Genomic DNA, 17,781 nt, shown 5'->3' on the forward strand with positions numbered 1-17,781 from the left:
GGAGAGAACAAGCAGGCGCCTTCCACTTCCTCTCGCTCTAACGCCGGCACCCGCCCCGCGCGTCCCTCGCCCCCGCTGCCCCGCCCCCGGCAGGGCGTGGCCACGGCCCGAGGGGCGGGGAAACACCCATATTTGGCCTTATATGGGCAGTCGCGTCACGGGCGGCACTCATTCACATAAAACGCTGCGCGGCCGGCGGAATCCCCGGCTTCCAGGGCGGCGAGCGGCCGGGCTGGGTATCTAGCGCGCGGGGCGGGAACGCGGAGTTGCGCCGCCGCTCGGGCGCCGGGCTCCGTCGCGGCCGCAGCCCCGCGGGTCGCCCTCCCGTGCCTCGCCCGCGGACACCCTGGCCGTGGGCACCCGCGGGGCGCGCGGCGCGGGGCCGCTGGCCGGCGGCGGCGGCGGCGGCATGAAGGTCACGTCGCTCGACGGGCGCCAGCTGCGCAAGATGCTCCGCAAGGAGGCGGCGGCGCGCTGCGTGGTGCTCGACTGCCGGCCCTATCTGGCCTTCGCTGCCTCGAACGTGCGCGGCTCGCTCAACGTCAACCTCAACTCGGTGGTGCTGCGGCGGGCCCGGGGCGGCGCGGTGTCGGCGCGCTACGTGCTGCCCGACGAGGCGGCGCGCGCGCGGCTCCTGCAGGAGGGCGGCGGCGGCGTCGCGGCCGTGGTGGTGCTGGACCAGGGCAGCCGCCACTGGCAGAAGCTGCGGGAGGAGAGCGCCGCGCGTGTCGTGCTCACCTCGCTGCTCGCCTGCCTGCCCGCCGGCCCGCGGGTCTACTTCCTCAAAGGTGAGCGCGCGGGGTCCCTGCCACGCTCGCCCCTCCAGCGCCCCCGGGTCCCCTCCCTGCGCCGGGGCGCCCTCCTACACCCTGGGACCGGGAGAGTCACCACCTGCCGGAGTCTGCACCCTGGGGCTTGTTGTGCGCTTGGGAGGGCACTGCAAATGTCAGCACTCAGAGCTCCCCCTCTTCCCCACCCGCGTTCCTCGAAAGCGCCTGGCAGCGGGTCTGCCCGCTGAGCTGGGTGGAGTTGGTTATGCTGCGGGGTCTGCTGCTGCTTAGGAGTTTGGGGGCCGTCGGCTCGTGTTGGGCACGAGCCCTCTTTCCAGACGCGAGCTTCGCCGCTGTCGCTGGGGTCAGGGCTCCGGGCCTTCCTGATAGACTGATCTGGCGGGATCAGCAGGTCGCGATCCTCTCCCCCCTGGTGTGGCGCCGTGGTGCCCCCCTTCCTCCCGCCTAGCCAGCTGTGTCTTCACCGACCCCTCTTGCCTTTTTGACCTGGCGAGTCCCTTCCCTTTCCATTTCATTTTATTGCTTTTTATTGTTTCCCTCCGGCCTCTTCTCCCCTCCTAGGTCTTTTCTATAGCTCAGTTTGGAGCTCACATCCTTTCCACCCTTTTCACCTCCTCCCTCCTCCGCCCCAGGATTATCCCTGGGACCCATCCTGAGCTGAGCCTACAGCCGGCCAGCCAGGAAATAGAGGTGCGCGGGGGCAGGGTGGTGTGGAGATTCTGCGGCCTTTGATTTGACACCTCCCGGAGCTACCGCCACAGGCCTGCCCATTTCACCTGTAACTTTGGCTTCTGGTGGTGGGTGGGTGATTGACTCTCAAAGTCCAAAGCATTGGTTTTTTCTGGGTCACTTCCTATGACTGCTCCTGCTTTGTGTTTGAGTCCTTTGTAACCTCAAATGACACCCGGGGAGACCTGACCGACATGTAGAGATGAGGGCTTAGCCCCAGCAGGGCCCCAAGGCCGTGCCAGCCCTGGCGCGGACACCTTGGAATGTAACAGTGATGGGGATCAGAGCTCGTTGCAGAGAGCCGGCGCCGAGTTAGGAGCCTGTTTTAAAGCCATGCAACTTGAGTTTCACACACTCCGGGCCAGGAAGATTCTGGAGACAGTTCCCCTCTCTGCTAGCACCTCCTGCTGACTGGTCCCCTGTTGATTTCCTGTTGGAGAGATAACAGAGGTAGATGGTAATCGTCCTTCTTCTAACAGCCTAGCCCCCAGGGGATAGAGGGATGGCCTTCTGGCTCTGCAGAGGTTTCAGCTTGCCTCCTGATTTCTTTCTCTTCCTAATATGGTTTTTGTCTCCTGTTGTTTGGAGAAGTTTCTGCCTCAGTAGCATGAAAGAGGTTCCAGGAGACCCTCCCTGGTCCCCGCTCTCCTCCCCATGCTTCTCTAAGCTGGCCCTGCTGACAGTTTCGAAGTTATCGCCACAAAGTAGGCAGCTCTGTAGACTCACATCTCAGGAAAACTGTGTTAAAATGTTTCTTTAAAAGAAGATAACATATACACAGGTACAAAGTTGAACAGCATGAAGGCCCTATGATGAGAAGTGGGTCTTCTGCATATCTTAGAACCCAGTTCCACTCCCCAGAGACAGTCGTCAACTATTTCTTGTTTACCTTTAGATAATTTTTCATAAGTATCTTAGAAATAGATTGATTTTGTATAGTCCCTGTCCTGCCTCTTGTATCTATCTAGATCTTGGAGACTTGTCCATATCTGACCATACGTGTCTGTTTCACATTGAACCGGTCTCCTGTAATGACCATTAGGTTGCGTCCGGCCTCACTGCTCCAAGCAATGCGGTAGATGTCCTTCTCCATGTGCTCTTGCGTGTGCAGTGCCTTTAAGTAAATCATGAGAATTGCCAGGTCAAGAATTACATGCATTTTAAGTTTCAGTAGAAATTGCTTCATGCCTACCCTTTTATAACACTACTAAACTTTAAATTGTTGCCAGAGAAAATTTTTATTTCTTTACGTAATTTATGTGCAGATAGGAGTTCAGGTTTTAATCTGGTGACATCTCAGATCTTGGCGGGAGCAATGCCTTTTTACACTTTCCATAATCCCCTGTCTCCCAAACAACCACTAAAATGAAATGGTGATGACTGAATTGCGTGGCCAGTGCTTATTTATATATAGTATCTGTGCTCTCTCTGTTCCCTGGTAATGGGGTGGTGATTGAAAGCAGACTCACTCCAAAAGAAGTACCTCTAAGAATTGCCATGGCTTTTGCAATTCGAGTGAGGCACCAGAGGGGAATGTTCTGTCTCTCCACACCTCTGATGGGAGTGGGTGAAAGACTGAGACCATTTAATCTGGAGGATTCCTCTGAATACCAGCTTGAAGAGGCAGGACCCTGTTTATCTGTCCCTCAACTAAATTTTGTCAGCAGCATGCAGGATCCAGCCCACACCCGAACCTCTTATCTGTCCTCCTGATAGCCAACTCTGAAGTAATATATTTAAAGCCAAAAGATGGGGTAGCCTGAAGATTCCTCTTCCCCAACCTTCGTCCTGAAGTTTGGGAGGGCCCAGGTCATTCTTAACTCCAAATTCCCATCCAAATCCTTGTTTGTCTCCTGGAACCCATAATGTCGAGGTCCAGGCACGGGAAGTTATCAGGTGGTTTACTGACTAGGGATGCCTCTTCCAAGGAAGCTGTGGGTCAGTGTGAGCCTGCGTCATTCTCTCTTGACTGCTGGAAGGGAAGGGGCCCAGGGGCTATGGCAGAGCATGAGAAGCTAAGCTGCCTATAGCACCACCTTGCACCTCCGCCGTGGCCTCCCGTTGTAGTGGGGAGCATGGTCATTGAGGAGGACCAGGAGCTCATGGGCAGGTGCAATGGGCTGCTGGTGAGGTGACCACGGGGGAGAGCTGTGTGTATTAAGTGGGGGCGGGGCAGTTCCAGCGAGCTGAGAGGAAGCAGTAATGGCAAGATGACTCATTCTAGGAATTGGCTGCAGCTTCTGGGAGGGAGTTGGAGACTGCCTTGTAATCCATTAACCATTTGTCTACTGCAGGGCTTTAAAAAAGCCAGCATCACAACACCCAAAGTCAGAAAAGAAAAAGGGGGTTCTTTGGAAAATTCATGGTCTTAGAATGCATGTTTAATGGATTTGACTCCAAGTGAATTCTCTGGGCCAGAAAAAGACAAGTGGGCTTTCTGGAGGCCCTGGGAAATGTCTCAGGTTGCTCTCTGGGTTACCAGCAGAGGAGTTTCCCAAGCAAGGCTGTCCTGTTGCACCTGGCAGCCCTCGGCATTTTGAGGGTTCCAAGGCCACCTTTTCATTCGGTTCTTCCCCACTCAAATGGGCCCAAGAAAGCTTACTTATATTTGCAAGTTTCTGTGACTTGCTCAGAGGGTCGTTTTTACCTTAAATCCATTTGGAGAGGTGTAAATGTAATATTAAGGATTCTGAGAGTCATACATGCTGTAAGTTGACGTATTGATTGGGGAGGGGGGTTGCAGGAGGAGTAGGGGAGAAGTAAGAAAAGTGGGGATAAGAAGATAGGGTGGTCACGAAGGGGACAGAGACAGTTTTTGCTCATGAGGGCTGAGAATTAAATTCAGAAGTCCTTATTCTTTCAGTTGATTTAGAAGGTAATTAACTGGATTGATGACTCCAAATTGGACCTAGAAAGGATTGTCAGCAGTGTTCTTAGCACCTTGGGAGTGAGAAGCAGTGAGGCTGTTTTACTGCCCTGAGTTGAAATGAAACCTCCTATCAGCCCCCATTTCCTTATGAATGGAGGAGGTTCCAGCTAGAATCCTGCTTAGAGCAGATGGGCTGGGGAAGAAGCCACTTTAGGAGCCTATCTTCTCGCCAATTAATGAACTTTTGGGTAATCACACCTTCCTTTTAGATAAACAAAAGAGAAAATAGCCTTTGTTTTCTGGAGGGATTTGGTTAATATTTGCCAGATGCTAGACACTTTCTTTCACAGTTTAATCTGCTTCTGATAGACACAAAAAGTTAATCATTGCCTCTGAAAGAGTTCTTTTTAGAGGTTTGTATGTGTGCAGAGCCCCTTTCTATTCTAAATCTGTTTGCTGGTTTTGCACAATTTTTAATGACCAGAATCTGTATTGGCTTATTTTTTTTTTCTTAACTGTATAACACTCAGAGCATTGATTAACTATGGGTATTTTCTGACAGCGTGAGAAATTGATGCTTACCATCTGTCTCACCTTTTTGTTTGTTTTTGTAGGGGGATATGAGACCTTCTACTCGGAATATCCCGAGTGTTGCGTGGATGTAAAACCCATTTCACAAGAGAAGATTGAGAGTGAGAGAGCCCTCATCAGCCAGTGTGGAAAACCAGTGGTAAACGTCAGCTACAGGCCAGCTTATGACCAGGTACGTGATGTGATGGGGAAAAGGTATCCTGAGTGGTATTCTGGGCTCCTGTCTCCCTTCCTTCCTCAGCACCTGACTGTTCTCTCCCCACTCAACAATGATGGTTAGTTCTTTTGTGGATCAGGGTGTTGGCAAAATCCCCTGGCTTTAGGGAGCTTCTGTTGCTTGCCAGCTTGAGTTTCCATCCAAGAGTAAATGGGCTTCCTTCCAGCAAACAAGCTGACAAGAGCAAACCAGCCACAGGATGCTTGGCAGCTTCTGGGGAAAAGGGGAAGTGAAAGATACATTATTGTCATCTGGCTTTGGAGGTTCAGAGAAGCTTTGAAATACTGGTCTAGGTTTCCCTGAAGACATTTCAGAGTTGACTTTCAGGCTGCCTGTGTTGCTTTTCTTTGTAATTGTCCATGCTCTGCAGTTTCTGCAAACCATCCCGGTACCTGTCAAGGTGTGTCTTGTTGGTATGTTTAACTGAAACTGGTGTTGGTGGGGGTGCTATAGAGAAAGTCCTGTTTGAGTGGCTAAGTAGGCTCCTCTAAGGGGTTCTTATGCTTACAATTCCACAGATACTGAAACCAGAGGAAATCAGAAGATACTAGAGGGCTTCATGTTTCTGTAAACTAGTGAGTTTTTGTTTTTCTTCTAAAAATGAGTGCTTTGTGATAACTCATTAAAGGGAAAAATAAAGTGGAAGGGGGTTACGTAGCACCACCCAGGAAGATGAAAAAGCAGGTGAGAATCCAAATCTGGCAGAAACCAGAGATCAAAACCTACCCATTTTATGAAAGGGAAGAGAAGTGTTCTGTGACAAGTGAGATGATTGATTTTGCGGAGTCCTGCAGCTGGTTCAAGGCAGCATCAGGCTCGGAACCCCTTTCTCTCAGCTCCCTGTTCTGATTATTTCAGGACCTTGTTCTGTTTTCCACATGGCCTCTAATCTAGACACCTGACCTGGTGGGAGTAACCTTTCAAACTTTTCACATAAACCAAGAACATGCCCAAATCATAGGAAGAAAGATTGCTGGATGCTAAAATGCCAGCTCCCTGCCTTGAGCAAAACCCTGTCCCTGGGGATAAACTTCGAAGTAAAGCCAGATGACCTTTTCTTGAACGGGCTCCTTGGTCAGGAAGCCTATTAGCTTGTCCAGATGCCAGGGTTAGGATTTTGTTTGTTTTCCTTTAATAAACATCCTTACAGTATATGACGAGCCTGGGGCTTTCAAGCTGTGGACATCTGGCCTAGCTAGATTTCTACTTTTGTTTGTTTGGGTTGTGTTTTCCCCCCATTTCTCAGAAAGTGAAAGAGAAATAAGAATTGGCAGAATGTTGCGAAAGCACAGCACATCTTTGGCCAAGTGAGGGGTGAGAAAGCCCTGATGTGTCTTCAAGATTCATCTGGGGAACCCCCTAATGCTACTTCTTAGAAATGCTTCTGCATTTAGAGCAGCCAGGCGAGGTCGTGTTAACTTTTGGGGTTTCTGAAGGCCTTTGGCTTCTTCCTCTTGGTCTAAATAGAAGTTCAAAAAGGGAAAGAAATGTAGTTTCAGGGGTGTGTTGGGCTGAGCTCCAAAAGAAACTGGATAGGATCCCAGGTCTGGTGTATCAGCAATTTCCAGGCACTCAGGAGAGGAAGAGATCTTGAGTCAACCATCCAGCCTGCTCCTTAAAGGGCGAGCCTGTTAGTGTCCATTGGTGGGGACCCATAAGTCATCAGTGGCCACGTGAATCTGGACTTGGAACTCTGACTCCTTTCCAAAGAACTTTGTACCACCTCTGCTGTTTTCCTGGTTTCTAGCTGGTGGGGATGCTGTGCCCAGGGAGTGGGTCCAGCTCAGGTCAGGACTAGACCTGCTTGGATTGCCTAAAAACCTGTGTCTTCCCCGTGGAGAGAAGCCATGTTCTGTTCATTCTTCAGTCTCGATGACAGTGGCAGCTATGTAACATGCCAGGTTTTAATGCATTCATTATCCCATTTACACCTTACCAATTATCCAGAGAGGATAGGTATTATCCCCAGTTTAGAGACAAAGAGTCATAGGTTAAAGATGCTATCCAAGATCACATCAGGTAGTAAGCATGGAGCTCTGGAACTTAACCAAGAGCTCTGCTGTCTGATGCCCAAGCCCAAGTTGTTAACCACTGCACCACTTTGCCATCAGGAAGGTGCTCTGTACGCATGGAAGTTTGGGAGGTTTCGAGGAGGTGATGCAGATGGACATTTTATCTCTAGAGGAAAAGAGGAAAGAGGGAATTTTTTCCTTCCTGTCTTTACCTGAAATACTTACTTTCTCATATTGATCACTATTGAAATGGTGTCAGACAAGGCCTTGCATCTCATGCTACGCAGTCAGTTTTGGGTTTCAGCCCAGCTCTACCGCTGACTAGCTCTGACTTGGACAAGTTATTAAATGCATCTGAGCCTCAAGTTGCCCATCTGTAAAATGGGAATAATGTACCTACCTCACAGATTTTGTGAAATTGGTATGATGAGGCACATCTAAAGGGTTAAGCCCCCAGAGGCCAGTTATAGTAGATGCTGATAAAAATACCAGTTGTTATTACCTTATGTAAAATCTGTAATTTTCTTTCAAGTGACTGAACTGGCCTTTGCTTAAACACTTGACTTCTCAGGAAACAAAAAGCTAACGCCGGGTGTGGGGTAAATTGAGAATTGCCTGTGGCTGGCCCCTGTCCCACGCACCCTTCCCTGTTGTGGATCTGGCTGAGAGTTTCCATTCCGCTCTTGTTCCAGGACAGGAAATGGAAACACAGGAAGCAGACGGTTGGCATGGGAAAGTCTCCCAAAGACACAGCCACTGTCACCCAGCCCCATGTTTCCCTCTCAGTCTCTAAGGGCTCCCATTTTTCCAACCATCACTGGCTTTTCTGCCACCTTTAGAGCCCTGTAAATGCTGAGACTGCCAGAGTCTAACCAGCGGTTCATTTTAGTTTTGCCTCAAGGTGGATGGTCTCTGGTTCCCCCTTGACTAGAAATCTGGGGTGTGGGTAGCCTCCCAAAAGGATGGCTCTGTAAGTGTGTCTCACCAACACCCCCAACAAACCTCGGTGTGAAGAAGGTCAGAGGCGGGGAAGCTCCTCTGCTTGTGGCCTGACAATGTTTTTTATCTAAAGATTCTGAGTAAGTAGTGGTTATTTTCATTTCTAAAAAGCATACTTTTTTGTGGGGGTGGAGGTACATTTTAACATCTCTAAAACCTGGATGCATCTTAGGATCAACAGTGTCTTGGGTTTGATGAAATACACCATATAGGCTAGGCTTGGTAGCTCACGCCTATAATCCCAGCACTTTGGGAGGCTGAGGTAGGAAGATCGCTTGAGGCCAGGAGTTTAAGACCATTCTGGGCAACATAGCAAGAACTCATCTCTACCAAAAAAGTTATAAAATTAGCCAGGCTTGGTGGTACATGCCTGTAGGCCCAGCTACTCGGGAGGCTGAGACGGTAGGATCTCTTGAGCCTAGGAAATCAAGATTACTGTGAGCTATGATTGTGCCACTGCACTGCAGCCTGGGTGACAGAGCAAGACTCTGTCTTTCCAGAAAGGAAAAAAAATATGCTATATAAAATGTCAAGGCTGTAAAGGAGGACACACACCATGTTGAGTCCTGGTCCATTTTATCTGTGAAGAAAGCGAGACTGTCCCAAGGCAAAGGGGATTGTCCTGGTACTCTCAGGGCAGCTGTAACTTCAACACAGGCCCGTCAATTTTTCCCATGTTACCACATGACTTCTCATCCTTGTCAGCGCAGGAAGGCTGTCGGCATATCCTACCTCCTTGATATGTGCAAAAAAGTGAACTCTTTGCTGTGTGGATTTTGCTGTCATTGAGTCACAAGGCAGTCACATAAGATAGAGAGTTGGCCGGGATGGAGATACAACCACACTTGGTTGAACTGGCTCTGAACTCTACTTGGAAACCAGAAAGGGAACTACCCATCTTAAGAAACAAATAGGTCAGAGTTGTTTTTTCCTCTCTCAAATGAACAAGCTAATCCAATATTTCCTGATTGTCCTTTGTCCCTGCTTCCAGGGTGGCCCAGTTGAAATCCTTCCCTTCCTCTACCTTGGAAGTGCCTACCACGCATCCAAGTGCGAGTTCCTCGCCAGCCTGCACATCACAGCCCTGCTGAATGTCTCCCGACGGACCTCCGAGGCCTGCACGACCCACCTACACTACAAATGGATCCCTGTGGAAGACAGCCACACGGCTGACATTAGCTCCCACTTTCAAGAAGCAATAGACTTCATTGGTAGGTTTAGCCATTCCCCTTCAGTTATTTTGGGAGCCCTTTTGGGGCATGTGTTCTTGACTTTTGATGCCGTGTTGGAAGCTACCTTCACTGAAAGAAAAGTGTCTTGTATATGCCGCTGCTAAGAGTTGGAGCCAACATGGGATGCAGCTACCAAAAAGGTGGAAGGGAAGATTTAAGTTGCTATTAATAGGAGCTTTAATTTACAAGATAAATGAATTAATAAAATTTTATGGCAGTACTCACTGCCGATCTTGTTATTGTTTCTGGCTGGGCAGGAGCTGAGTGCATCCCTGCGTAATGCTCCACACAAGGAAAGTAGGGGGAAGAACCATCCTAACTGTGCTTCTACGTAGGTTGGGTTTATTTTTAAAAGCAAACAGAAGGATTCAGAGATCACTACTTACGCACTGAGCCCCAAGGGCCCCCAGCAGCTTTCCATACTCTTGGTGAACGGCTTGGGGCAATTTGTTTTGCATTTTCAGCTAATTTTGGATTAAAGATAGCACTTGACTCAAGCTCCATGCTGTATGCACAGAAAAGTTGGCATCTTTTGCCTGCTTTCTGCATTCTTGTTAGGCAGTTATTTATTCCATTACGTAGACCTGAAAACCAAGGTCTTAGCCTCTGGTCCCTCTGCCAGGAAAGGGCTGTGGCCTTAGGGTTTCCAGGTCCTTTGTGTTGCCTGGATTGTTCTCCAATTTGGCATCTTCTCCTCCCCCATCCATCTTCCTAGGAGGCTGGCCTGACTTTTTTCTGTTTCAAATTTGCAAGTACCACTCTCTAACCTTGTGGTCATGCCCCGCTTTCCAGCACCCATCTTCCTCTTTAACATATGTAGTTGTTGAAACTGACGCGTGATTTTCCTGTATCTTGTTCCTAGGGATGTTGGAGGAGGAAGGGCAGGTGTTAGCACAGCAATAATTACTTAGTGCAGGTAGCAATTAAAGGTCCCCCTTGAGCCACATAGTGGCCCTCTGTTCACCACACAATTTCTGCTCCCCAGGAAACCCTGATGAGAAACTCATCAGAGGCAAAAGGCCGAGCCTGTCTTGCTTGTCCCCTGAGCCTCTGGGCTAAGATGATTCCTTTGGAGCCTGAAAGGCAGCCAAATGATGGGTTCAGGGTGGGAAACCCTTGACTTGTTCTCCCTGTCCCTGGGAATGCCTTGCCCTTCTCAGCCTGTTATTTAATTACCTGGGTAGCTACTTCATGAGGTCATGAAACACGTCCCCATCCAGTTCTCAGGACCCTCCCTCCCCATCCTATGTGTGTATTGTGTCTGTGTACGCACAATCCACAAACCCACAGCAGTTTGAAAACACAAGATGCTGCTTCTCCGATTGCTTGCCCTGCTAATGGAAGGAGAGACTGGGTCTCCCCAGTGAGCCATGTGCTGAATATATGCTGACCCCTTCCAAGGGAAGAGGGCCATGTGGAAGGCAGGCCCCGAGGTGTCGAGTGGGCTCCAGAGGCAATGCACTCTGGACCCTTTGCATTCTTGGATGTGGCACTAGGCCAGTTACAAGCTAAACTTTGAAGGAAGCCAACAGAGGAGCAAAGGGAAATAGGAGTCCGACCCTGTAATTCTAGGGACTTGGGGATCTCCCCTTTGAACTAATTTAAAGAGACTGTTTTGTTGTTTCTTTTGAGTCAGACTGAATTGGAGGACACCCCTATTGAACTGCTTTGGGGTATGCCATGGGGTTTTTGTTCAGTTGGGGAAACTCTAGGATTCCTCCCTGATGCCTCAGAAATTTTATCTTTTAGATCTTGCAGATTGATTTGCATACTTTGACCTCGGGGCAGGGAAGTGGAGGGTGGTAAGGGGAATGACTTTTTCTTTTGGCCCTTCAAAATCTTAAGTGTTTTTGCTTATTGTAGCCTGCGAAGTGCCAGCTACATCTAACTTCCTGTGATATAATTGTTTCCTCACTAGCAAGAGAGGGAATTGGAAAGACTATTTTTTGTGGATTTGATGTGTATGTATCTTTAACCTTTCACCCCTTCCCATTTTTAATAGTTGTAGCTGGTTTTCTGGGGGCAGGGGCTGGGAGGTAGAGCAGGAAGGGAGGCATCCTCCCCTTTCTGCCATATTGAGCTAAAGAATACTAACTGATGGTGGTAGCTTTATAGCAGCGACTCCCATTGTTGAGCAAGACGGAATTTGTGAAAGCCATTTATATTCTCCGTCTAGTAGGCGTCACTTAGCCAGGGCTATAATTAGTGGCCATGCGCTATTTATTGTGTGTTTGGTGATGAGAACCCTGGGAGCTGAGCCAAGCATCCTGCCCTGGCACAGCAGGACAGGGTGTCCAGAGAGACCGGAAGGCCTCTACCAGGATCGGGGTTAGGTTGTTACCCTTAGAATCAGACCTAGAGAGGCAAGAGTTGCTTCTCCAAGTCAGTCTTTGAGCCTGGGATGCTCTCCTTAGAAAAATGTGTGTGCCCAATAAAAATGTGCACAATTTCAAGGATTTTCCAATGCCCTCTTGGAACCATCAGTGGAACCTAGGTTAAGATGGCATCCCCAGGAAGGGACTGCTTCAGGTCCGTCGCCTCCAGAGGCAGAATCTGCAAGTATCCTGGGAACTGTAAAGCTGCTGTAAGGAATATAAAGGTCCTACTTGGGGATAGTCTTTGCTGGGACCCCAAAAGCTCTATCCTCACTAGTGGGGATTAAAGACTGGCAGAAGTGTAGTGTAGGGCCGTGGCTCTTAGGCAGGCACAACAGTTTCATATCTAGGTTACTCCAGCGTTTGATTCTTGTGTTTTGCCATTGCCCTGAGATTCTAATCCCAACTCACTCCCGCCATCTTTTGTTCCTTCCAGACTGTGTCAGGGAAAAGGGAGGCAAGGTCCTGGTCCACTGTGAGGCTGGGATCTCCCGTTCACCCACCATCTGCATGGCTTACCTCATGAAGACCAAGCAGTTCCGCCTGAAGGAGGCCTTCGATTACATCAAGCAGAGGAGGAGCATGGTCTCGCCCAACTTTGGCTTCATGGGCCAGCTCCTGCAGTACGAATCTGAGATCCTGCCCTCCACGCCCAACCCCCAGCCTCCCTCCTGCCAAGGGGAGGCAGCAGGCTCGTCACTGATAGGCCATTTGCAGACACTGAGCCCTGACATGCAGGGTGCCTACTGCACATTCCCTGCCTCGGTGCTGGCACCGGTGCCTACCCACTCAACAGTCTCAGAGCTCAGCAGAAGCCCTGTGGCAACGGCCACATCCTGCTAAAACTGGGATGGAGGAATCGGCCCGGCCCCAAGAGCAACTGTGATTTTTGGTTTTAAGACTCATGGACATTTCATACCTGTGCAATACTGAAGACCTCATTCTGTCATGCTGCCCCAGTGAGATAGTGAGTGGTTACCAGGCTTGCAAAGGAACTTCAGACGGACCTCAGGGTAGGTTCTCGGGACTGAAGGAAGGCCAAGCCATTACGGGAGCACAGCATGTGCTGACTACTGTACTTCCAGACCCCTGCCCTCTTGGGACTGCCCAGTCCTTGCACCTCAGAGTTCGCCTTTTCATTTCAAGCATAAGGCAATAAATACCTGCAGCAACGTGAGAGAAAGAAGTTGCTGGACCAGGAGAAAAGGCAGTTATGAAGCCAATTCATTTTGAAGGAAGCACAATTTCCACCTTATTTTTTGAACTTTGGCAGTTTCAATGTCTGTCTCTGTTGCTTCAGGGCATAAGCTGATCACCATCTAGTTGGGAAAGTAACCCTACAGGGTTTGTAGGGACATGAACAACATCCTGATTTGAACCCTGAAATGTTGTGTAGATACCCTCTTGGGTCCAATGAGGCAGTTGGTTGAAGTAGCAAGATGTTGGCTTTTCTGGATTTTTTTTTTGCCGTGGGTTCTTCACTGAGCTTGGACTTTGGCATGATTCTTAGTCATACTTGAACTTGTGTCATTCCACCTCTTCTCAGAGCAACTCTTCCTTTGTGAAAAGAGTTTTTTAGATCATAGACCAAAAAAAGTCATACCTTCGAGGTGGTGGCAGTAGATTCCAGGAGGAAAAGGGTACTTGCTAGGTATCCTGGGTCAGTGGTATTGAAAACTGGTTTCCTCAGCTTCCTGTCATTCTGTGTGCTTATGTCTCTTGTGACAGTTGTTTTCCTCCCTACCCCTGGAGGTTGTCTTCAAGCTGTGGACTTCTGGGATTTGCAGATTTTGCAGTGTGGTACTACTTTTTTTTTTCTTTTTGTCTGTTGGTTATTTCTCCAGGGGAAAAGGCAATAATTTTCTAAGACCCGTGTGAATGTGAAGAAAAGCAGTATGTTACTGGTTGTTGTTGTTGTTGTTTTTTATAGTGTAAAATAAAAATAGTAAAAGGAGAAAAGCACTTCTTCGTGGTGTTGGTGAATTGGGATAAGATAGGAATACCCTTGGGTGGGGACCCAGCCTCCTTCATTGGGATTTATTTGTAAATGAACAACAGGGTGATGGTGGTGGAGGTGCAGCTATTAGGTATGACGATACAGAATGTTGCTTTCCAACTGAGGGGTTTCCCTAAGCTAACTTGCAAGAGAATTCCTTAGTGCACGCCTCACAGGGAGGTGGTGAGAGTATCTGTCCACTCAGGGCCCTTCACTCCCGTCGCACTAGGCAAAGAGCTCTACTTGAACCTCAGATTCCTCACCTGTGAATAGTGAGCTGAGTTAGATGATCCCAAGAGTCCCTTAAAGCATAAGGCCCTTGGTTCCAGTAAGCCTGAGTGCCAAGCTTGTGGCCAGCCTCCTCCCTCCAGTGCCTGGCATATGGCAGACTCAGAAAAGGCTGGGTAAGTGGCCAAGGGATGGAGAAGTGAATGAGGTGAAAGTTTGCCCTGCCAGCCTGCCTGACCCCCTCTTTCCACTTTTGCAACTAATTCTAGATAATTCCCCAGGAGTTCCAAGGTAAATCCCTCAATGAGTAGCTTTAAATCCAAGGCTGAATCGACTTGCTTTGTGAGTAACTTCCTCTGCGTAGGTGGAGGAAGGAAGGGGCAGTTGTCAGCTTCTCCCCATGATTGGCTCTGCCTGGGCTCCAGCCTAACTCTTGGGGCCTGTTCCTAATCTGAGGGAACAGGGAGCTGGTTGGGGTTTATGCCATCCCGGTCAGCTGATAAAGAACGGGGATTCCAGCCATGCTTCTCAATGCTGGAGGGTCCAAAGGGCGTCCAGTTCTCCCGACATGCACTGTGTCAACAAATAGCAAGATGGTGGCGGAGCACAGGCAGCCCAGCTCTCTAAATTCCTCACCTCAAAGGCTTTGTGTGAGGTCTTTCTCTCCACCTGTCTTTCCTTTCCCCAACTCTCCGTTCAGAGGTTCCTTGGAAAGTCCACAGATGAGAAGGTCACCCAGGGTTAGGATGCTGAATTTCAGCCCACTCCCCTCATCTGTGTAACCAAACGGCTTCTTCCACAGTGAAGAGCACTAGACCAGATGGTGAGAAGTTCTGGGTTCTAGCCCTTGCCCTGCCCCCAGCTCTCCAGTGCTTTGGAGCTAATCTCCAACCTCTATGGGCTAGATTTCTCCAGGGCTCTATCTAGCTGGTGCCTAATCCCTCGTGGTATCCCATCTCTGAGCCTCTGACCAGCCTTGGAGTGTGTCCCTGAAGCCTGCCCATTGTGTGGGCCTATGCAGGTGCTGAGTGGCTGAAGGAACCTTGGGTAGGGAGAGCCAGGGAGTAGGAAGCTGGATGCAGGCTGGGGTGATGTGCTAAGCTCAGCCCACTTGCTGACATTTGCTTTATTGCATTAAAGTCTTTCTCTGAAGGGTGAGTAAGTCCTCTAAATCAGGCATATGAGGATTGCTCATCGGCGGGTGAGTCACTGGAGGGTAAGCCAAGTGAAGCCCCACAGCTGGGGATGGCTCTAGAACCCTCACTCCACTTAATAGTCTCTTCATTAATTACATCTCCATTCTTGCCAAGACCAACTCTACACTGGCTTCCAGTGCCAGATGGGGAATTCAAGCTGATGGCGGTTCATCCCCAGGTTTTGAGAAACACCTCTGTCGGTCTCCAAGCATCATCGCACATAGAGATGTGTTCAGGAGAAGAAAGATGTTAGTTCTCTCTTTCCCAGCTGTACCTGTAGGCAAGCCCCCTCAGATCCACCCTAGCTAATGAGCTAGGCCTGATGGGGCAGGAGTTGTGTGAGCAGTCTCTACCCAGGATCCAGTGTGCTGGCAGGACTCCTGGGTACCGTGGATCTTCACTGTGTGAGGCCCTCAGGAAAATGCCTCACCAATTTCAATACTCTGAACAGCTCTGTCTCTTTGAGTTACTGGTAGTTCTTCTGAACACCATAAAGCTCATGACTGCCTCTGTTTCCCTCCCTTGCTAAGGCCACCAGGCAGCTTAGAACTAAACTCTTAGCCCACTTCTGGCAGTTTTGTAGGAACTTAACATGAATTTTGGGTGTTGATTCCACCGTTTCCTTTAAAATTTCCCATCTTTATTTTTCTTTTACTTCCATTTCCTCATCATCCTTAAAAAGAACAGCAAAACTTTTACACCCTCTTTAAATAGACTCCAATGCATTTATGGAATGAAATAGGGTATAAATATATAGAGAGTAGCCTGTGCATCCTCAGTGTTACTATTCTCCAACTCGCTCTGAAGGGTTCATCCATAAAACTGGGTTCCGTTACCTTTTCAGTGAGTCTGCCAAGTCCTGTATTATTTCTGAAATAGATTCTGTCTGGAGCCCAAACCTCATAGCTGGGGCCCTGGATCCTTGCCTCAGAATCACTAGCACTGCCCTCTACTTTCAGCCTTGTATTCTGCTGCCAGTACCATTCTATGGAGAGTGTTGGCACTGATGGACAGATGCTCAGAGCTACAGCGCAGGCCCTCCTGACCCCTAACCACTGGATGGGATGGAGGGGACTCCCATGCTTAGATAACCATCACCCTTCCATCCACTTGACAACCCCTGCTAGAACCTGGGATTCAGGGGAAAACAGCCATACAGCCATATGGCCCCACCCTCATGGGTCCATGAGTACTGATGACTGTTCACTGGCTTTCTGTCCCTGCCTGGAGCCGGCCTCCTTAGTTGGACCAATGTCCTTAGCCCCACACAATCCCCTTCTCCAGCTCCCCTCTTCTAGGCTCCAGCTTCATCTTCTATCTGTGGTTCAGCACAACCTCATACCCAAGCTCCTCGGATTTGCCAGCCTGTGGTTATGGCTGTGTTACCTGTGCTAATAATCCACACCCTACTCAGCCCAACCCTTAGTCTCTCTTGCATTGTTCATTAACTTTTTTTTTTTGAGAGAGAGTCTTGCTCTGTCGCCCAGGCTGGAGCGCAGTGGCCCCATCTCGGCTCACTGCAACCTCCACCTCTTGGGTTCAAGCAATCCTCCTGCCTCAGCCTCCCAAGTAGCTGGGATTACAGGCATGTGCCACCATGCCTGGCTAATTTTTGTATTTTTAGTAGAGACAGGGTTTCTCCATGTTGGCCAGGCTGGTTTTAAACTCCTGACCTCAGGTGATGCGCCCGCCTTGGCCTTCCAAAGTGCTGGAATTACAGGCGTGAGCCACCACGCCCGGCCATTCATTAACTTTTTTATGAATACCCCACCTCCACCTCTCACCTCAGAGTTCAAAAAGAAATGAGCTCTTATTGAGCCCTAGCCTTTTCTGGGCTATTTGGTTAGCATCAGAAATGTTTATAAAGCACCTACTGTGTGCCACAGACCAACCTAGGCACACAGGCATCATGTCTAATTCTCATCACAGCCTTGTATAATTTTTTTTTCGTCTCGCTCTGTCACACAGGCTGAAGTGCAGTGGTGCGATCTCGGCTCACTACAGCCTCTGCCTCCCGGGTTCGAGCAATTATCTGCCTCAGCCTCCCGAGTAGCTGGGATTACAGGCGCCCACCACCACGCCCAGCTAATTTTTGTATTTTTAGCAGAGACAAGGTTTTTACCATGTTGGCCAGGCTGGTCTTGAACTCCTCCTGACCTTGTGATCCACCTGCCTCAGCCTCCCAAAGTGCTGGGATTACAGGCGTGAGCCACTGTGCCTGCCCATAAATGTTTTTATATCTCATTTTTACAGATGCACAAACTGAACCTCAGAAATATTAAGTAACTTGCCCAAAGTCACACAGTTAGCAAAAGGTAGAGCTAGAATGAAGCTATTTCATTGATCTTGTACCCCTCTGAACACCTGGGGTATATAATAGGTACTTCTGTCCATTGGGCTTTTGTTTGCAAGGAAGTCTCCTCGGTCTACATTAAGGAAAAGTGTTTGTGGATAAATGCAAATAGCAGTGAATCCCCAGTTACACTCCGTTCCAGCCACATTGGCTTTCTGACAATCTCTTAAACATGCCAACTTCCCTCCTGCCT

At 49.3% G+C, this 17,781-nt stretch overlaps 1 protein-coding gene across 1 annotated transcript; it reads left to right on the forward strand.

The window, feature by feature from the left end:
- Window positions 1-206: 206 nt before the first annotated feature.
- Window positions 207-13,777, forward strand: DUSP5 (dual specificity phosphatase 5). Its single transcript, XM_003780504.5, has 4 exons — window positions 207-788; window positions 5,004-5,152; window positions 9,200-9,419; window positions 12,252-13,777. The coding sequence occupies exons 1-4, from the start codon at window positions 410-412 to the stop codon at window positions 12,656-12,658; spliced, it is 1,155 nt and encodes a 384-aa protein (XP_003780552.4). The 5' UTR covers window positions 207-409; the 3' UTR covers window positions 12,659-13,777.
- The last annotated feature ends 4,004 nt before the right edge of the window (window positions 13,778-17,781 follow it).

The sequence above is a fragment of the Pongo abelii genome, chromosome 8 (genome assembly GCF_028885655.2).
Source record: "Pongo abelii isolate AG06213 chromosome 8, NHGRI_mPonAbe1-v2.0_pri, whole genome shotgun sequence".
NCBI classification, from domain to species: domain Eukaryota; kingdom Metazoa; phylum Chordata; class Mammalia; order Primates; family Hominidae; genus Pongo; species Pongo abelii.